Below are 19126 nucleotides of genomic sequence, written 5' to 3' on the forward strand. Positions count from 1 at the left end.
TGACCTAGAACTTGTGAGTTAAGTAGAATTATTGGAGGAGGTGGAGGAAGTGAAGGGACTACAGAACGAAAAAGGGATCAATCTTTTACCTTGATCACCTTGTGGAAAATCATCTTTATAAAGAAAGCTTTTTCCAAAAGATTTGGGAAGACCATAGTTGTCTGAACTAGACATCTATAATGGGAGAAATTCAAGTTAGTTGATTTAAGTCCTTAATATAACACCCAAATGAAATATTAAAGCTAGGACCCAACGCAATATTTTACATTTCGGAAGAGCGATGTCGTAATCCGAATGCAAAATATTTGAAGGTAGGTAAATGACGATTTACCAATTTCCACCATGAAAAACGAAATTGGTTATTAAGTTTTAAATGGATTGAAAGTCTTAGATCCTTTGAGATTCATTGAACTTTTCAATGGCATGTTTAAATCTCGATTGTGCCCTTCAAGTTTGTGACTGGGATGCCGAGGATCACAAACAAGGTGTGAATAACCATGCAAATTAGCTTAGTACACCCAATGTTACAACCACCTAATCAATGTGTCGGTTAACCAAACACGCTCCATTGATCTATGATTAACATCAAGCTACCCTTTTCCACACATTGTTAGTCCCAAATTAGTGTGTCAATTAACCACACATGCTCCACTAACGACTTAACAAGGTAAAAAGTGCAATTTCATGGGTTAGCACCAAATTCACATTTTTCCTAAGTAACTAAGTTTGGGAATTTATAAGTGTTTAGTTACTTAGTATTTCATTACACTTTTAATGAGAATTTAAATGCCCTGTCAAACCCATTCAGCTAACGACCCTCCATCAGTCAACAAAGCGGTAGGTAAGAGTGGACACCCATTAAACTGCCATTTTATAGCCAGTAACCTTATACCCTTCTTATAGACTGGCTTCGTGAATGAGGCATACTAATGGTAAGACTGACTTTACTTTTATACATATATAAAAATATTAAACCTATAATATTACAATAGTATAAGGGTTAAATTTTAAACTTTTAAAATTCTATGGTTTGGAACTAAATGTTTCAAAGTGAGACTTTGCATTTACAAATTCAAAAACTTGAGGGCAAGTTTGAACTATTCAAAAACTTTTGGAATCCATAACTTATGAGTTTAATATAGGTTTTATGAAAAGACTCTTAGCATTCCATAACTTGAGGACAAGTTATGGAGTTTATAAAAATATTTATGTAAAAGACTCTTCAAGTTCCATAACTTGAGGACAAGTTATAGAAGACTTAAAACGATTTAAGATGACATTTAAAAATGAGACCTTTCATTTTCCATAACTTGAGTACAAGTTATGGATTTCATCAAAAACACCTAGATCAAAAAATTGTAACTAACAAAACCAAACAATTTGTCTATTATCTAACTAAACTCATAAATTAAGATAATTCATATCAAACAAATTTAAAGAAATTAGCCTAATCATATAAACTAATACAAATCATGAAACTTTGACAATTATCTTTTATTTAGATGAGAATCATCATTACCATATCAACAAAATCAGATTTTATGAACTAAAACATTTTATGGTAATGATTCTAATCCAAAATAGGCCAAAAAACTCGAACATCTGCCCACTAGAGCACCAACTCGGCGAGTACATGAACTGGACTCGTCGAGTTGGCCATTTAAAGAGGGGACTCGGCGAGACACCCAGTGGAATCGGCGAGTTCACTAGGCAGAAGGCGAGTGCCCCAAGTGTTGCACCTCAAATGGAATCACAACACACCTAGAACAAACGATACTTTTGAGAGAGTATTTCTTGCACCAAAATTGGCTCATGAAACTCCAAGGATCAATAGTGTGTCATTTTGGATGCTAAGGGGCTTCCTATATAGTGTGGCAAGATTAGGGTTACACTATGATAAGGGGCTTCTTATATGTGTATGTCCTTCCATATTCCTTAGGCTCCATGGGTTTAAAACCCCTAACATTGGTTTATCCTAACCTAAAGAATCATGGATCATTGGCCCACACCATAAGAGTGAATGATTTACCAAATCAATCCCCCTACATTTAATTAGTCTCTTTTGATCACAAAATTAATTCTTGATCAATATTAATTAAATAATATGATTTCATATTAATATATTAGAGCTTATAATATATTAACAAATCATAAATAACCTTTTCTCAAAAGTCCATCCTATCAAATTGTCCTGGTGATATGCAACCCAAATGGATCATGTTTCTCTCGGGTCAAGTACATACCAATTATAGTTATGGGCTTAGACACCTAATCCAACAATTTACGCATAGCATAAATACACAATGCACAAAAATTAATATTTATGTTTTTATGGAATTTACCTGGGAACAGAGCATTACACACGACACAATTATCTACTAGGTTGGCACTTAGGGTTCAGACTCATGATGAGAGTCGCCCTTGTTTTGATATGAAAGTTCCTTACGATAGCGATGATTCGTCAAGGATTCTATTTTCCAGTAATATCAACAAGATAATTCAAGTTTGGAAGGGTTTTTTTCATTTCAGATTGCAAAGTGGAGTCATATTGACAGTGTTCCAGAATGATTTCGTATGTTGAGAAGTCAGACAATGTATTGGATTTTTATTTTTGAGCAGAGTGGTGATGGTTATTCTTCAGTGGTTAAGGTTGGTGGGGTAAGGATTCATTTGTCGTAAGTATGTGGGTACTGTTAAGTGTTGGATTAGTGTCTAAGTCCATAACTATTTTGGTATGTACTTGACCTGATGGTGCATGGTCCTTTTGGGTTGCCTTCACCAAAGCAACTTGATAGGATGAATTATGGAGAGAGATGATTAAATATGATTTATTAATATATTATGGGAATAATATATTATAGGAGAAATCATATTGTTTAATTAATATTAGTCAAGAATTAATAAGAATTAAGTTTGTGACTAAAAGAGATTAATTAAACTTAAGGGACTGGAATTGTAATTATAAGATAATTGCAATTGGGCTATGGATTGCCTTATATTATAAGGTTGGACGAATTCTATGGGGAAACCCATTGGAAATCGTCCAAGGCCTTTAAGGAAAGGAGTCCATGGGTTGCTTAGGGCTTAAGCATCCAAATTAGGGTTTCCTTGTTAGATAACCCTAATAGCCTCACTATATATAGAACCCTTATGCTCCAAAAACGTGGTGAACAAATTATCTAGGGTTTCCACACGTTTTTGAGAGCCTCCTTCTCTTCTCTTCTTCATCCTCTTGCTCTTGGTGTTTGTGAACCATTAGAGGAGTGACATTTGTGACTCTAAGCTTTCTAAAGTCATTACAAGGAGGATTTGAGATTGTTATTGCTACATAACAATCAAGGTATGATCTAAACCTTAATTATATGTTGTGTTGATTATCATATGCTAGATCTAGGGTTTATAGTCTTGGATAAATTGCATGTACAATAGAGAAACCTAGATCCAAGCATTAGGGTTTGTATGAGCACATAGGATGTTCTTATGGCCAAAACCCATCATTAAGGTTGGGATCGATTATTATTTTGGAAGGTCAGCATATGTTAGAGTCGATTTGTTTAGGGTTCTAGAAGAATTAATCGAATTGTCTGGGGTGCTTGGAATATAGTGATGTGTGATTTCGAGGAAGAAATCTAATTTAAGTGGGGGAGACTTGTAACACATGTGTTCTATATTGGTTGTGCTTACTTTTAACAAGTACCTAAGATGGAGTTTTGGAGGAAACTATGTGCCATGGCATGACCAAGGAAGGCCGCAACATGGAAACAGTTAATTGGTCGCGTGATTTTTTGGACCACCACGTCGTGTCCAAGGAAGGCCATGACATGACAGTTGTCCGGTCCCAAACTCATGAATATTTTAGGGTTTACTTCATATTTAAACTCCTCTAAGCCATTATTAGGGTTCCTTGTCAGCCTCCATCACCCTCAAGTTTCAGAAAACCATAACCCTAATCCTTCTTGCAAGTATGAGCTCATTTTGGGAGTCTTTGGTTACTTTTGAAGGAGGAATAAGCGTTGGAAAGGATTGTGGTGAATTTTGGCCAGCTTGAAGACCTATTTTAGGCATCTCTCGACCTTTTTAAGTGTCCAAGTTCATAGATTTATGGCTTTTGGTGGTTAGATCTTGAATTTTATCTTATGTTCCTTATATTTGAGCAACGTTGGAGGGAAGGAACTCATAAAGTTGTCAACTTTATAACTATCATGAGTCCCAAGAGCTTCTTATGTTATGGATCTAGCCTTTGATGCAAGTTATTGTCATTTTCTCAAGTTTTTGGTCTTTAGAGCTCATTTTGACCTAAAATTGATCTTAGACATGTATTGGACATAAATGTCTAGAAAGCTTCCACCTTTATGATAGATCTGGTATTATACACCCTTTTGGAGTGGTTGGGTCAAGGAAATTTTCAAATTAAGGACATTATGAATTTTGGCCTCATTTGGACCAAGGGTTTGAGATCTTGATCCCTTTGGATGTCTTAATGGATAAAGTTGGAAACTTTATCCATTTAGACCATAGTATGGACCAAATATGAGCTTTGCAGCTCTTGGAATCGAGGAAGGCATCTTAATACATAAATATGCTCGAAACCTAGTGTACACACGTATGGCCATACGTCTCCACGGCGTGGCGACTGGGAATTTCCCATATGTTTGGATGGGTGAAGGCCACGACCTGGACAAGGAAGGCCATGACGTGACAGTTGACTAAAGTCAACTTTGGCCATTGACTTTGACCATTGACTTTTAGCATGCGTTGACTTTTGTTCAATCTCTATTTTTAGAAGGTAGACTTAGGGTTTGCCTTGTGTGGATTGTTAGGAGGTGTTTAGTCTCCATCTTTTGGCGGTGAGAGCTGTTGGTTGTGGTCGGTGCAGCGTTGCATGAGGTTTTAGTTAGCTTTATGATTTAGGTAAGCCTCCTCACTGTACTCGAGGGTCGAAGGCACAAATTTCGGCTCACTGTGTTATTTGATATATGAAGACCAGGGGTGGCCCATGGCATTTGTATGACAGACTTGGAGGTGGCTACCAGCAAATTGTATGCAAGGCCAGGGACCGCCCCTAACAGTTATATGTACCGGACCTTAGCAGTTATATGTAGTATGCTAGTTGTGTTTGTGATACTTGAATGGAAGACCGGGAGGTGGCTCTTGTCACTTGTCTGTAAGACCCAGGGTTTTGGTCCCCAGCTTGGCAAGGAAAGACCATGATACGGCTCATGGCATAATAGCAAGACTATGGATGGAACATAGCAATCTCTATTGTAAGTATGGTATGTGGTATTCTGGGGAGCTCACTAAACTTTGTGCTTACAGTTTTTTGTTCATGGTTTCAGGTACTTCTAGTTCGAAAGAGAAGGGTCTGACATGACTACATCATCCCTTAGAGTTTTCCGCATTGTCAATTTATGATATTTTCTCTAAATAATATATTCACCATGGTCAATTTTTGGAATAGTTTGTATGGATTATTGTTTTAAAAATAAAAAAAAAATACTATGAATTTTTGAGATGTTACATATCTTAAGCCCCAAAGGCATCAACTATCAACCAACATTAACAAAAGGTTAAAATTGTTTCAAACAAAACCCTTCAGTGGAAAAAAGATCAATCTTAAACCTCCCCACCACCTTCAACTGCCTCACCTTCTTCTCCCTTCTCTATCGTACCTTCCTCAACATCCTTGCTAGCATCTGTACATGTATTCTCAACCACTTCTGGTTCCTCTCCCATTATTTTCTTCTTCTTAACCAGCTTCCATCTTTATCAATAAAAGCACTATCGCCCATCTCCACAACAAGGTTCTCTAAAGATTCATGACATGCTTCCATGTCCCATTAACCTTGTTTACTCAATTCAAGATCCTCCACCATTTTAAGAAGAGCCTGAAGGATGGACATCGCAAAAAAAATTGTAGCTCCACAAATAATCCCCTTCACCTCCTCCCCAGGATTTTCTAAACAATCTCGGTTGATAATGTCATTGGCAATTGTGATTTTGGATGTAACACCTTGTTTCGGGTCGTTCCTTAATTCAGGGCCATGATCCAAGGTTCAATCATGAAAAGGGTTTTGGGCTTTGAGTAAAGGAAGTTTTGGGCCTTACTCAAGGTTAGTAATGTGGGTTTTGAGGCTCAAACTATTTTATTTGTGTGTTGGACCAAAGGGTAGAAAGGGAAAAGTTATAGATCAGGCTTCTTGCAAGGGTTATGGTGTTTGAATAGTTTATGGTAAGTCAACTATATTGGATTGTGGGTCTTTTCAAGACCTTTCTGTGCATATAAGGAACACCGAAAACGGAGTTGGGAAGAGCAAGTTATGGTTGTTGGATGTTAACATGGAAATAAGAATTGGTCTGCACGTTGTTCGTACATAGAATGTACATTAGGCGTACATCATTAAAGTGGATGCGAGCATCCTTAAGTATGTAGGGTGTACTCATGTAGCTCCCAAACCCTAGTCTTTAGGGTTTAGACCTTATCTAAAGACCGTATGTCCTTGAGACATCCCTTATCTTCAACCTCCATTCCCTCATCCTGTCAACTCGAAACCCTAGCCACATTTGTGAGAGTTTAAGGTCTTGGTGTGGGCTTTTGATGTGATCTTGTGAAAAAGGAATCTATTATAGAAGCCTTGGTGAGCTTGAAGTTTCAATATCCAAAACCTTCATCACCTTTGCAAGATACTAGAGATATAAAGCTCTCAAGTTTATGGTTCTATGAATAGATCTAGGTTAGAGCCTTGCTTTACAAGCCTTTGGACCCATGGTTTTGGTTCTTGTGAGTAAAAGCTACTCCAATGCTCAATATTGTTACTTTATGCTGTTTTCGAGGACCTTGTGTCAGAAAAATGAAGTCTTTGTTGCTATTTCTCACCCATGTAAGAGTTTGAGGTTAATAAAGTGTGTTATGGATCAAGGGTTTGATTTTTGGATCCCATTAAGCCATTCAAAGTCATAAAGTCATGAACTTTATGACATAGGATGTCAATAAGAGTCAGATTCGGGTGTTAGGTGTTTAGTCTCAAGTTATTAAGAGATTAACACAAAGGTTGGCATCGTGCTCGAGTAAGTTGGGTGTAACTCTCTGTTATGCAGCGTGCAACAGGTTTTGACCTGTTTCCTTTTCAGTGATTGATCAATATGTAGATCGTAAGGTTGGAGTATGCATGGTGTACTCCTAGATGTGTACTTGGGCCATTTTTGGGCCTTTAGCCATGTTTGGGTGGGTTCGGCTTGGAAAAGGAAAATGGACTTTTACCCTAGTGAGAGAGAATATGAAAGGGACCTTTGATTATAAATTATTACCTTAATTCTTAATTAGGGTTTAATTTTGATACGTTCAGTGTGAGGAGCTTTTGTAGCATCAACGTGTGTCTAAGTTTTGGCTATCTTCGGATTGAGGTGATTCTCCTCATAGTATTTACGGGTCGAAGACACCAATGTCGGCCCATTGGTGTATGTTTATAGGATGCTAGTTGTCTGTGTGACTCTTGTATGTATTGTATGTTTTTGTATGTATACCAGGTGGGCCCTGATGAATGTGTTGTGTGGGGCCCATTGCATGTTACTGACATATAGGTATCGGGTGGGGCCCATTGTATGTATGTATCTGCTATTTTGGGGAACTCACTAAGCTTCGTGCTTATGGTTTTATGTTTCTGGTTTCAGGTACTTTGGTTCTAAAGGGAAGGTCCCAACATGACTACACAGTATCCCCCTAGAGTTTTCCGTATTGGCTATTTGTGAGTTATACTCTGATGTTAGTTTTTTAATTGATATTGGTTGGTTTTGGAATCAGTATTTATCACTTTCTGATTTTAAAATGAAAATTTTTCTATGAATTTTTAGGACGTTACATTAGAACGTATGTTCTTCTTTTCCATTATCATAGAGGAAGAAAACATAAAGGATTAAAAAAACATACCTAAGAGAAGACATAGGAATTCAGCTGAGAGAAAAAAAAAAGGGTTTTCATTTGAAATCGTGCCTCCAATTTATAGCATTCTCGAGAATCTAGAATGCAAAACGATGATGTTTTGAAAATAAAGGTAAGTGTTGCATCTTATCACTATCCTACTAGGCATATTCTTGGAATTTTAAAATTTTAAAATCTAACTTTATCTTTAAATTCATATTTTAAGGGGCAATTGTTATGGGTATAAAGTCTCTATAAAATCTTATATAGGATTTGGGGTAACATGTTGATCAGGATCTTGCCCAAAATTTTGACAAAGATGCTAGAAATTATTTACCTTCATGTATGCTATTTATCTGTGTATTTCTTTGATCGATGTCCTGAATGTGTCAACACCCGGTCAAATCAGATTTATCATAGGAAATGTGAAGAAAAGACTTGGTCATTAAGAAATTCAGGATAAGGGAAAATTGATCATCAAGAATCTTGGAAGAGAAGATAATGTCGAGATTCTAGGGATATAGCTTATAGCCATTAGGAATTCTCATATATAAATAAGCAGTTATACTCACGAATACACTCTTTTTTTACTTATAGTCTACAACGAAAGTCACAACAATTTGTAATGGTATGATTATTCAATAAAATATCAAAGGTAGCCCCAATACTTCTGGATCCCAAGGTTTTGTGTCAGAAATCTTAGTAAAGATAAACGGATTTCCTCGTAATTCTTGTGTCTTGCACCTTGGGATCTTATGTAAGGTTCTAATTACAAAACCACAACCTTTACTAATTAGGTTGCTATTTATTTGGTACATTTTTCTACCAAACGCTTATCAATATTTAAATTAAAAGAGGTATTATCCAAAAATTTTAAAAAAATATTCAAGGTTGTTTCTTGCAAGACAAGTTAGGAAACTTGTGAAACAAGTTAGGGTTTTAAGGAGGTGAATATGGTAGAGGCGCGGCGTGCCTGAGAGGAGGCGTGTCGTGGTCATTCGATTCTCCAAGTTTCTTTTCGACTTTAGTTATAAGGTTATGGTCATTAAACCCTAGCTTAGAGCACAAGTAAAACATAAAATGACCATATAAACACGAAAATAAATCTTTCTCACCGTAAAACCCTAAACATAAAACAATATTTAACCCAAATAAATTTGGATCTAGCAGTACAAATAATTATGAACTAAGGTTATGATACCACTATTAGATTTTCTATACACTAACACACAATTATGAGAAGCGAAAGCATATAACAAAATTCTATGTTTTTCATGCAACCTATGAGGATCTAAGTTTCACTTTATTATTATAACTGCTAGAATAATATGAAAAACATATATACCTCTTTATTAGCTAGATATCTCCTTACCTAAGATTGGTTTCTTGACAGCTTTGCTTGCATGAGAGGACCCAAAGTAGAATTCCTCTAATGGTATCATACCCAAGAACACCGAAAAAAAATCAAGCCAACAAAACCATAGGAGAGGGTAGGCTAGGAACGAAAACTTTACAAACCCTAGAAAAGTTAGGATTTTCTTCCAATATGGTACAAAGCAAGGGAGAAAATTTTTTTGGAAGAGTAAGGTGTAACGCCTGGTTCCTGGTACGCATTTAAACTATAAATTATTCATTTCTGTAGAGCAACTCAATGAGTTGGGAGCCCCAAACTCGTCGAGTAGAGACCAGAAGTGACGTAGGTTTTAAGTAACCTACTCAACGAGTTGAGAGCCCCAACTTGACGAGTAGGGCTGCCAGAATGAAATCCTAATTTCGTGGTTTTTCACCCTATTTAAGCATCCTAATCCCCACATGATGGCCTCACTTCCAACCTCCAAGTCCCAAACCCTAAATCTCGAAACCCTAATGCATTGTGTGAGCTTGTAAGTCATTTTTGAGAAAAATCTTGTGTGTGTGAAGCTTGTGGAAGAAGGAGAAGCTTGAAGACTCAAGAAGGAGATATGGATCAAAAAACTTCATTTCATTCTTAGTATTTTCTGGTAAGCAAGTCTCAAACTTGCTTACTGATTTCTTTGATATCGTCTCTATCACTTTTATTGGGTTTTTGGTCCAAGAAGCTTGATCTTTCGTATATGGATGTCCCAAGTGAGTAAACCATCAAATCTGGAATCATGGAGGGCTTTCATGGCATAAAGGTACAAACTTTATGGCCATTGAAGCCCCATGCAAGCTATAAGATGTCATTTTGGCCTTTTAAGCTCCAAAACGCCATGCATGGAGAGAAAGGTGGAAGCTTTACGTGTTCATGTAGTGCCTAGGGTCTAGATTTTAGTTTATATGCCTTGGTTTAGAGTATTGATGGATTTAGGATCAAGATCTAACTCCTAAAGAGTTAGGGTCTGAGCTAAAATCGTTAAGTGAGGGTATTAACGAGTAAAGTTGGAAACTTTACCCTTAAAAGGACATTTTCAGTGTATATGGGAAGTATGATGCTTAGATATGAAGAATAGGAGCTTAATCCATTAATATGGCTTAACAGACTAAAGAACTCATCGAGTCCATAAAGGAACTCAAGAAGTTGGGTCGAAATGCCCCGACCCCATAGAAGGAAAAACTCGATGAGCTCAGGACGAAATCGACGAGTGGAACTAGAAAGTCCTGATTCCGATGACAAGGAAACTTGATGGGTTCGTGAGGAGCATGACGAGTCGGATCGCGATTTTAGGGTTTCTGAGTTATGGAACTCGGCGAGTTGATGGGTCAACTCGGTGAGTTGAGTCAACCCAGAATGTTGACTTTGACCAGGGGTAAAATGGTCACTTTACCCTAAGAAGGATTATTGGATTTTGACTAAGTGTTATTGTGATAATGATAGTCTGGAAGTCGTTGAAGCAGCCGTTAGAGATTCTTCACCACGAGATTTCACAGTTAGCTTTGAGAGGTGACTTTTCTTCCAGTAGGAACGGGTCGAAGGCACCAATGTTGTCCCGTTTATGTATGTTAGCATATACCAGACTAAGGTCTGATGCTGGGTTGTGCCCGATGTAGGTTTATATGTTTTCGGATTTCGGTCTGATGTCGGGGCAAGCCCGAGGAATGTTTGTATGCTTGATGTCTTCGTGATTCTTGCATGTGTCTGTTTGAATGTTTTTGGACTTCAGTCCAATTTCGGGGTAAGCCCAAGGAATTTTTATATGTTTATGCTATGTGTTTTTGTTGATATACTTATGTATACCGAGCTTTTCTCGATGCCAGGCGGGCCCTGATGCCGGATTTCGGTCTGATGTCGAGTAGGGCTTGATGCCGGACTTCGGTTTAATGTCAGGCGGGGCCCGATGTAGTGGGCTAGGCCTAAGTTATGTGTTTATGTGATTATGTGTATGGTATGTGGTAGTTTGGGGAGACTCACTAAGCTTCGTGCTTACAGTTTTCAGTTTTGGTTTCAGGTACTTCCGCTAGTAAAGGGAAGAGCTCGGGATGATTGCATTGCACACACCATAGCGTTTAGCCTGGGATAATTTACTCTAATATTTGGACATATGATTTTGATACAGTGTTTTGATATGATGTTTTAAGATACTATCACTTATGTTTTATGAGATGTTTGGGGTTACTATGGTTTTATTAATAAATTAAAATGAAATTTTTGGACCATATTTTTGGGATGTTTCATAAGGAGCATCTAGGGTTTGTTCCTTAGCTCCCTATTTATAGGCTTCCATTGTCTAATCCCAAAGCAACTCCAAAATACTAGATAATCCTTATCAAATTTTTCCACCTTTATCCCTGAAGGATTATAGAATGTTCCAATTAGTTAACTTTTAGTTAACATACAACCTCTCTGATTAATTAATTCTCATTTAATTCTAAGATAGCTACTAATTAATTTATCAAAACATGAAAAATTAATAAAATAACTTCTCCTAAATTTATTTTGTATTTTAATTGCTCAAATAGGTCATAAGGGAAACCCAAAAGGCCTTGCTATTATTAAAAATATTACCAATAGTTAATGACATTCGACATTATTTCCAACTCTAACTTCAAAACAGATCAAGATAATTATGAATTATAATCAAGTTATGACTTCATTATGAATGAAGAAGGAATTTGGTTGGAACGAGCTTCAAGAAAAACATAGTTTCATAATCTACTACATAATAAGAATACACTGTTGCTTCAGAAACTGCAACTGAATAAGATTGGATGAAAAGTTCAGTGAAAAGCTACGATCAATCCCGCTATTTAAGCGCCCTTAGAAATCTTTTGTGACAATGAGAGTTCACCTACTCAAGCTAAGGACTATAAATCACATCACAACACCAATCATATTCTCCAAAGATTTAACTATATTTAGAATAAAGTCAAATTAGTAGAATGTATTTGTAGAATTCACACATATCAAAATTAAGTTGGATCCATTCACGAAGCCCTTCCATGAGCTATACACGAAGGTCGCACTTGAGCAATAAGACGTCGTTATTATATTAATTTGATTTGATTTGAAGTTAGTATTTGGATATTAGAACATTATAGCAACAACTATTTTATTATTTTGATAAATTAATATATAATCCTTTCATTAATATTTGGTGTGTCTTATATTAGCATGTTTAATCCATAAATAATATAACTATTTAAAGAAGGTCCATAGTCAGTCATAATTGTGGGAACAACTATGATGAAAGACTAATATAAATTGGATTGGTTGACTTTCATAATATGAAATTAGGAAAATTGTTAATGCCAAGTTCATAGGTACTTGTTAGAGAACAAATATTGGACATGACCCATTTCAAGATCACTTCATGGATTGGTATCATGAGTGATACTTTATAAAGGTAATATATTTGTACTCTTAGACCTAAGATACATATTTTGGACATGAGTATGGGGAATGCTATACTTTGATATGGTTAAATCATGTTCTTTGAGTAGGAAGTTATGAAGTCCATTATTAGGTATAGTATGGAGTATGCAAGAGGCGCATGTATTCAAGAGGAGATTTGTTCCTCATATGTGTTGGGAGTTATACATATAAGGTGTCTTACTAAATGTGGAACTAAATGGGATTGATTGCGACCCCCATTTCATGTTCAACATGATGTTTTGGAAAAAGGGATAACTGATAACTTACCTTATACATCAATTGGAGCTTTGATCTTTTTGGGAATTGGATGTTGTTAAATGACACTTCGTTGTGTGTTATTGAGGGAAGTGAAATGTTGCTAGCTGATCACCAGTGTATATATATCAAACTATAATAAGTCATGTGGAAGTAGAAGATTGGAAGATCTACATGCTCAAGAATCATTTTAGAATGATATTTGCTAATTACATATGATCATAAAGAGTCACACTAACACAAATAAATTATTTATAAGAATGATTCTTGATAAATATTTATCTCTTATAATTAATTGGAAATTATCTATTTCATGGAAACAATATTTTTCAATCTAAAGTATCAAAATATATCATAATGTATGATATATAATGTCATGTACGTCCTTTTGGACCAAAAAGGGTTTTATCTAATATATATGTACATAAGTTTATATCTTATAAATGTTTAGAAGATTTTTTTTATAAACTTTTGTCCCCTTTCTTTCTTAAAATCAGGAGGCTAGTAAGGGGACAAGATATAAAGGCTTTTGATTATAATACAATGTTAGACATGCTTAAGAAGCATGCATCTTTAACATCATTAATCATAGAAGTATGGGGTGTCTTAAAAGGTTAAGACATAATAGGTAAAGGGATAAGCATAAAGGCTTTACACTTGACTTTTCCTCCTCACTTCTTAAAGCCGAACACACTCTATTTTTTCTATCTTCTCATCCATCTTAATTTTTAAGACAAAGTAGAAACAAAATGATACTTGCATTCTTTCTTTAAAGACAATTGTTATTTTGTCTTAGAAGCTTAAGAGTTTAGGATAAGTATCCAAGTTAAGTTGGTAATTGTTGGTGTCAATCTTTAGATGATCACTCTTTGGGTTCTTGCCACACTTCATCAACTTCCAACATCTCAAGAGGATTCAAAGTCTTCATCGGTTGTACTTCTTAATCCTTTTATGGTTGTTTTAATCTTTCATGTTCATGCAAAATGATCATTTGTGGGAATAAAATTGTTTTATGTTATTCAAACTTTATACTGCTTCCATTGTCATTTTTTTTCATTTTAAAAACCAAATTTGTGAATAAATCTCTACAGATAAAACAGTTAAACTTAATTACCATTCGGTTGGGAGAAACCCTGAACTTTTTACCATGATTAGTCTTCATGGTTGATGTCCAAATTTGAGAAGGGTGCCCATAACCAGAAGGGTTTGCATCATCAAATATCTTATATGTCTTTTAATTGCATGAGTTTGAGTTGGAGATCATGAATGTAGTAGAAAGAAGAAGTCATTCGTTCATGAAAAATCCCTAAATCAGTCTATAAATGTGGGATATATCAATTAATGTCATTTCACCAACAAACAGAGAGTTGGTTACTAGTGGTTAACATTTACACACGATGCATAGTTCGTTGGTGTTTTCTATACTAAGATGTTATTTGGATTATGTTTTTTAACATACCAAATTTAGATGATGTTTTATGAACGATTATGAAACATAGTTACCATCACGAGTCATTTTCTCTTAATTAACTTTCACATATAATATCTTGCCCATCACTTACAAATTCCAGTTACTATAAAATGACATTTGAACAAAATATATAGTTTATTAGTGTTTTTATACAAAAATCTTATTTGAATGATTTCTTTTAAACATACCAAACTTGAGTATGTATTTTTAATGATTTTAAAATATAATTATCTTCCTAAATTATTCTTCTTTAGATATAACTAAAAACGGACTAAATTTGACCTTATACCATGTTCCCGAGTTACAATTAACGAGGGACAAGGAAAGAAAAGGAGGGAATCGGTGAGAAAGAAGGAGTCTACAGTGTTCCCGAGTTTATTTTGTGGAGTGATTTGGGAAGAAAGGAATGGAAATTGGAGGTATCTTTTCTCTCCTAATCTTCCTCCAAAATTGGAGAGATTTGGAGAGAAGAGAACCATTGATAAATAGAATATCCTAGTGATAACCAAACTACCCTTGAACCATATATAATCACATATAAAAACAACACGCAGAAAAAAAAATCGCTGCTTCTCATCCTTTGTTTCATGCTCTGTTCACAACTCACTGCTTCATCCTCTATTCATGCTTCCATCATCAGGTTTCTTATCTTCTTTGATTTCTCTTTTGTCTTTCTTATACATGATGCCATTCTATAATGAATACAAGACAGTCCATTTCATCTCTTCTTAGATTTCTTCTTAATATTTCTTCTATGTTTGTAATTTGGTGTTAGTTTTGTATTTAATTGGCATTTATATATTCACATCATATTTGGTGCTAGTTGGGCACGTCAAATAATTTTGATTGCATTCTTATACATAAAGGTCGTGTATAACTAATTTGGTACTGTTTCGATTTTGCACTATAAACTTTCAGTTTAATAATAAATTGACTAGGTCCAACCAATAGTTTTGGGTTTTCTTTGCAACTCTGAAAATTTTAACAGTAAACTTTAATTGTTGGATTTTTTAGTTTGACTAATGGCTCAAGTTTAGTTATTATTCAATGATTTAAGGCAAATTAAATTATGGTCTTATAGCATCATCCTGCAATATAATCAATAACATATTGTCCTACAAATTTGAAAATTGATTTTTTTAATTCAATGACTATTTTACCCTGCCGTATACTTCAAAACCATGAAAAATAGAAAATTCAATGTTGCTATTTATAGCTTCATACTTTTCCTTTAAAACATTTTATATCATCGAACTTTCATGCAGTTTTGAAAATCCAAAATTTTTAATGAAATTACCACTTTATCCCTGCATTAGCTTTCCATTTATTTAGAAAAAATTAAAGTACATTGTCATTTACTGCAAGTTTTTAAACAAAGATATGCATTTGGGCTGAAGTTGATTATAATAAAAAAGCGAAATTGGTTTTTAAATGTTGATATTTTGGTGTTTAAACTAATTTTATGCAAAACTTTACCAAAAACTTGAACTAAACAATATTATATTTTTACGTGTTTTAAGTAGTTCATAAATTTTTCTCCTTATTCGTATCACTAACTAAAATTAATGGTTTTCACGTTTCATGTTATTTTATAAATAACGAAATGACTATTTTAATAAAATGATGTATCACCTCCTAACTAGAAACTCTTAGACATGTTCTTATAATATGTTTGTTAAATTACATTTTTGATCCTTGGTTATACTTCACTTTAGCAATTTTGGTTCCATAAATTTCTTGAGCTTATCAGTTTAATCTTTTATTATGAACATTTTTTTCTCTTTGACCGAAATTGATAAGCAAATATACCATAGTGACCAAATGAACGAAACTTTCAAGAATCACATTTTAATAACCATAATATACCCTATACATCCAAATACAACACAAGAATCATAGTTTAATAATTTCAATAAAATAGGTAACATTTTAGATGGATAGTGAGCTACAAACACCCGCTCAATTTTTGAGAGCCAGGCAAAGGCAAGTAGTTCATCTGCTTTGCTTGTCGATGGCCATTCTGACACATCGTGCCCTTGCCAACACAAACCGTCCCAAATTACCTTCTAGGAAACTTATTTTAAAACGACAACATATACACAAACAATTGCTACACGACCTTTCAAACGGTGGTCAATGTTGTGAACTTATTCGTATGAGTGAGCAGGCTTTTAAGAAATTGTGCACTATCTTACAACAAGTTGGTGGTCTTCCAGCTACTCAACGCATGTCCGTTGAAGAGCATGTTGCAAGATTGTTGCACATTGTCGGAAATGATTTTATAAATCGATTTGTCTCTTAGTTGTACCGTCGCTCTAAATCCACTACAAGTAGGTGCTTCCATAGAGTTCTTCGGGTAATTATATCACTGGAAAGTCATTATATTCAACAACCAATAGGTGATGTTGTACAAAAAGAAATTCAAGAAAAAAAACGATTTTATCCTTACTTCAAGAATTGTATAGGTGCAATTGACAGGACACATGTTCGTGTCAAAGTACCTAACAAAGATGCCCCTAGATATTGTGGTCGCAAGGGATACCCTACGATAAACGTTTTAGTTGCTTGTACATTTGATTTAAAGTTTACGTATATTTTAAGTGGCTAGGAGGGTACAACATCAGACTCAAGGATACTAAAGAATGCACTCAATAAAGAAGATAATCTTAATTCCAAAGGGTAAATTTTTAATATCAAAATTACTCTTATATGTAATATAATTTTTAATACATAACAAATTACAACTTATTTGTAGGCCGATACTGTTTGGTAGATGCTAGTTTGCCTCATACAACTACACAAATGGCACCATATCGCGGTGTCAGATATCATTTGAAAGAGTATTCTGCTCGGGCCCCTAAGAATGCAAAAGAGTTGTTTAATCTCTATGATGTTTCATTACGTAACGCTATAGAACAGGCATTTGGTGTTCTAAAGAGAAGGTTTCCTATCATTAGAAGTACACAAGAACCTTTTTATTCTTGTGAAACACAATCAGACATTTTCTTGGCATGTTGTATTTTACATAACTTTTTGTTAGAAGAAGATCGAGACAAAAATCTTAAAGATGAGGTCCTACAGGAGATGTTAAATGAACCAAGGTAGGAAATGCGCCATAATATAAGAGAAACAAGTGAGGGTAATGTTGCGGTAGAGCAAATGAGGAACTTAATTGCAAATCAAATGTGGACTAATTACTTGCCAAATCGAAACCATGAGATAGATATGTTAATGTAGCTACTAGTTTTTATTACAACATTTCAATTTGATTTTGTATGGATCTTTTGTGTTTGACTTGATCTTGTATGAATCGTTAGTTTTTGACTTTATTTGTGTTATTTATCTTTGGACATGTTATTTACTCATTATTTGTACATCCTCTAAGTATGTATTTTTATGTTATCAATGCATGCTTTGTTGATTTATGATGTTATGCATGTCAAAATGATGAAGAAAGAACAAGTTACTAAGAAAGAACAAATAAAATGGACAGAATGGATGGATTATTGTTTTATTCAATCTATGATGACACAAGATGAGAAAGGATTAAGGATTAGTAGGAGTTTCATCCCATAAGCGTACAATAACATGGTGGAGGAGCTTAATCAAAAGTTTGGGAAGAGTTTAACAAAAAATCATTTAAAGAATCGTTTGAAAACTTTAAAATTAAGTTTCTTGCGAGTGGGAGTTTCATCCCACAAGCGTACAAAAACATGGTGGAGGAGCTTAATCAAAATTTTAGGAAGAGTTTAACAAAAAATCATTTAAAGAATCGTTTGAAAACTTTAAAATTAAGTTTCTCGTAATGGTATGACATGATCCGCGGAACTTCATTGAGTGGGTTCGGTTGGAATTCTGAAACACAATTAATTGAAGCGGACGAGGAAGTATGGGCCAACCTAATTAATGTAAGTTTCTTTTATTGCATGTTACTTAGTTTGTATACATTTATGTTATTTTTCTAACAATAATTGTATTTGGGATTGTGTGTTACAGTCAAAGCCAGGGGCAATTTCATTGAAGTCCAAAAAAAATACCAAACTACAATGAAATGATAGCTTTGTTTGCGAAAGATAGGGCTTCAGGGGTGCATGTTGAAACCTCGAAAGAGAAGAATGCTCGATTGAACAAGACTGGAGATATCAAAGTAGAAACAATTGAAGAAGTGGATCAGTTACTAGCAAACAATGACATTACACTTGAGAAACAACAAAAAATAGTGATGATGATGATGATGGTCTTGATGATATTCAAGTGTTATCTCCTACATGCTTTCACCGGTGCAAAATTCAAGTTCTAAGAAGTACAAAAGAAAAAAAAAAAGGAAACATGAAATTGAAGATGAAGATGAACCTGAAGCTGAACCTGAATCGTTTGAAAAGGTTATTACGAATACAATTAAAGATGTGGCTTCTGCTATGAGGGAGGGTAACAAAATCTTCGAAAACTCTCATCATCGGGTTTATACAGGTGATGAAATTTATAAAGAGTTAGAGCCAATGAATTTGGAACCTGATGAATTAGCAGAAGCTCTCATATTTTTGTCGTGAAATCAATCTGATGTTGGGACATTATTTAGAGTACCATTTAAAATACGAAAAAGTTTGCTGAAAAAAATGATGGGGGAAAGTAAATGACTTACTTAGGATGATAG

The 19126-nt window shown here is 34.8% G+C and overlaps 1 protein-coding gene across 1 annotated transcript; it reads left to right on the top strand.

The window, feature by feature from the left end:
- The first annotated feature begins 17051 nt into the window (after positions 1-17051).
- LOC111893928 (uncharacterized) lies at positions 17052-17801 on the top strand. The gene is made up of 2 exons (XM_023890004.3): positions 17052-17151; positions 17228-17801. The coding sequence occupies exons 1-2, from the start codon at positions 17115-17117 to the stop codon at positions 17575-17577; spliced, it is 387 nt and encodes a 128-aa protein (XP_023745772.1). The 5' UTR covers positions 17052-17114; the 3' UTR covers positions 17578-17801.
- The last annotated feature ends 1325 nt before the right edge of the window (positions 17802-19126 follow it).

The sequence above is a fragment of the Lactuca sativa genome, chromosome 3 (genome assembly GCF_002870075.4).
Source record: "Lactuca sativa cultivar Salinas chromosome 3, Lsat_Salinas_v11, whole genome shotgun sequence".
Taxonomy (NCBI): Eukaryota; Viridiplantae; Streptophyta; class Magnoliopsida; order Asterales; family Asteraceae; genus Lactuca; species Lactuca sativa.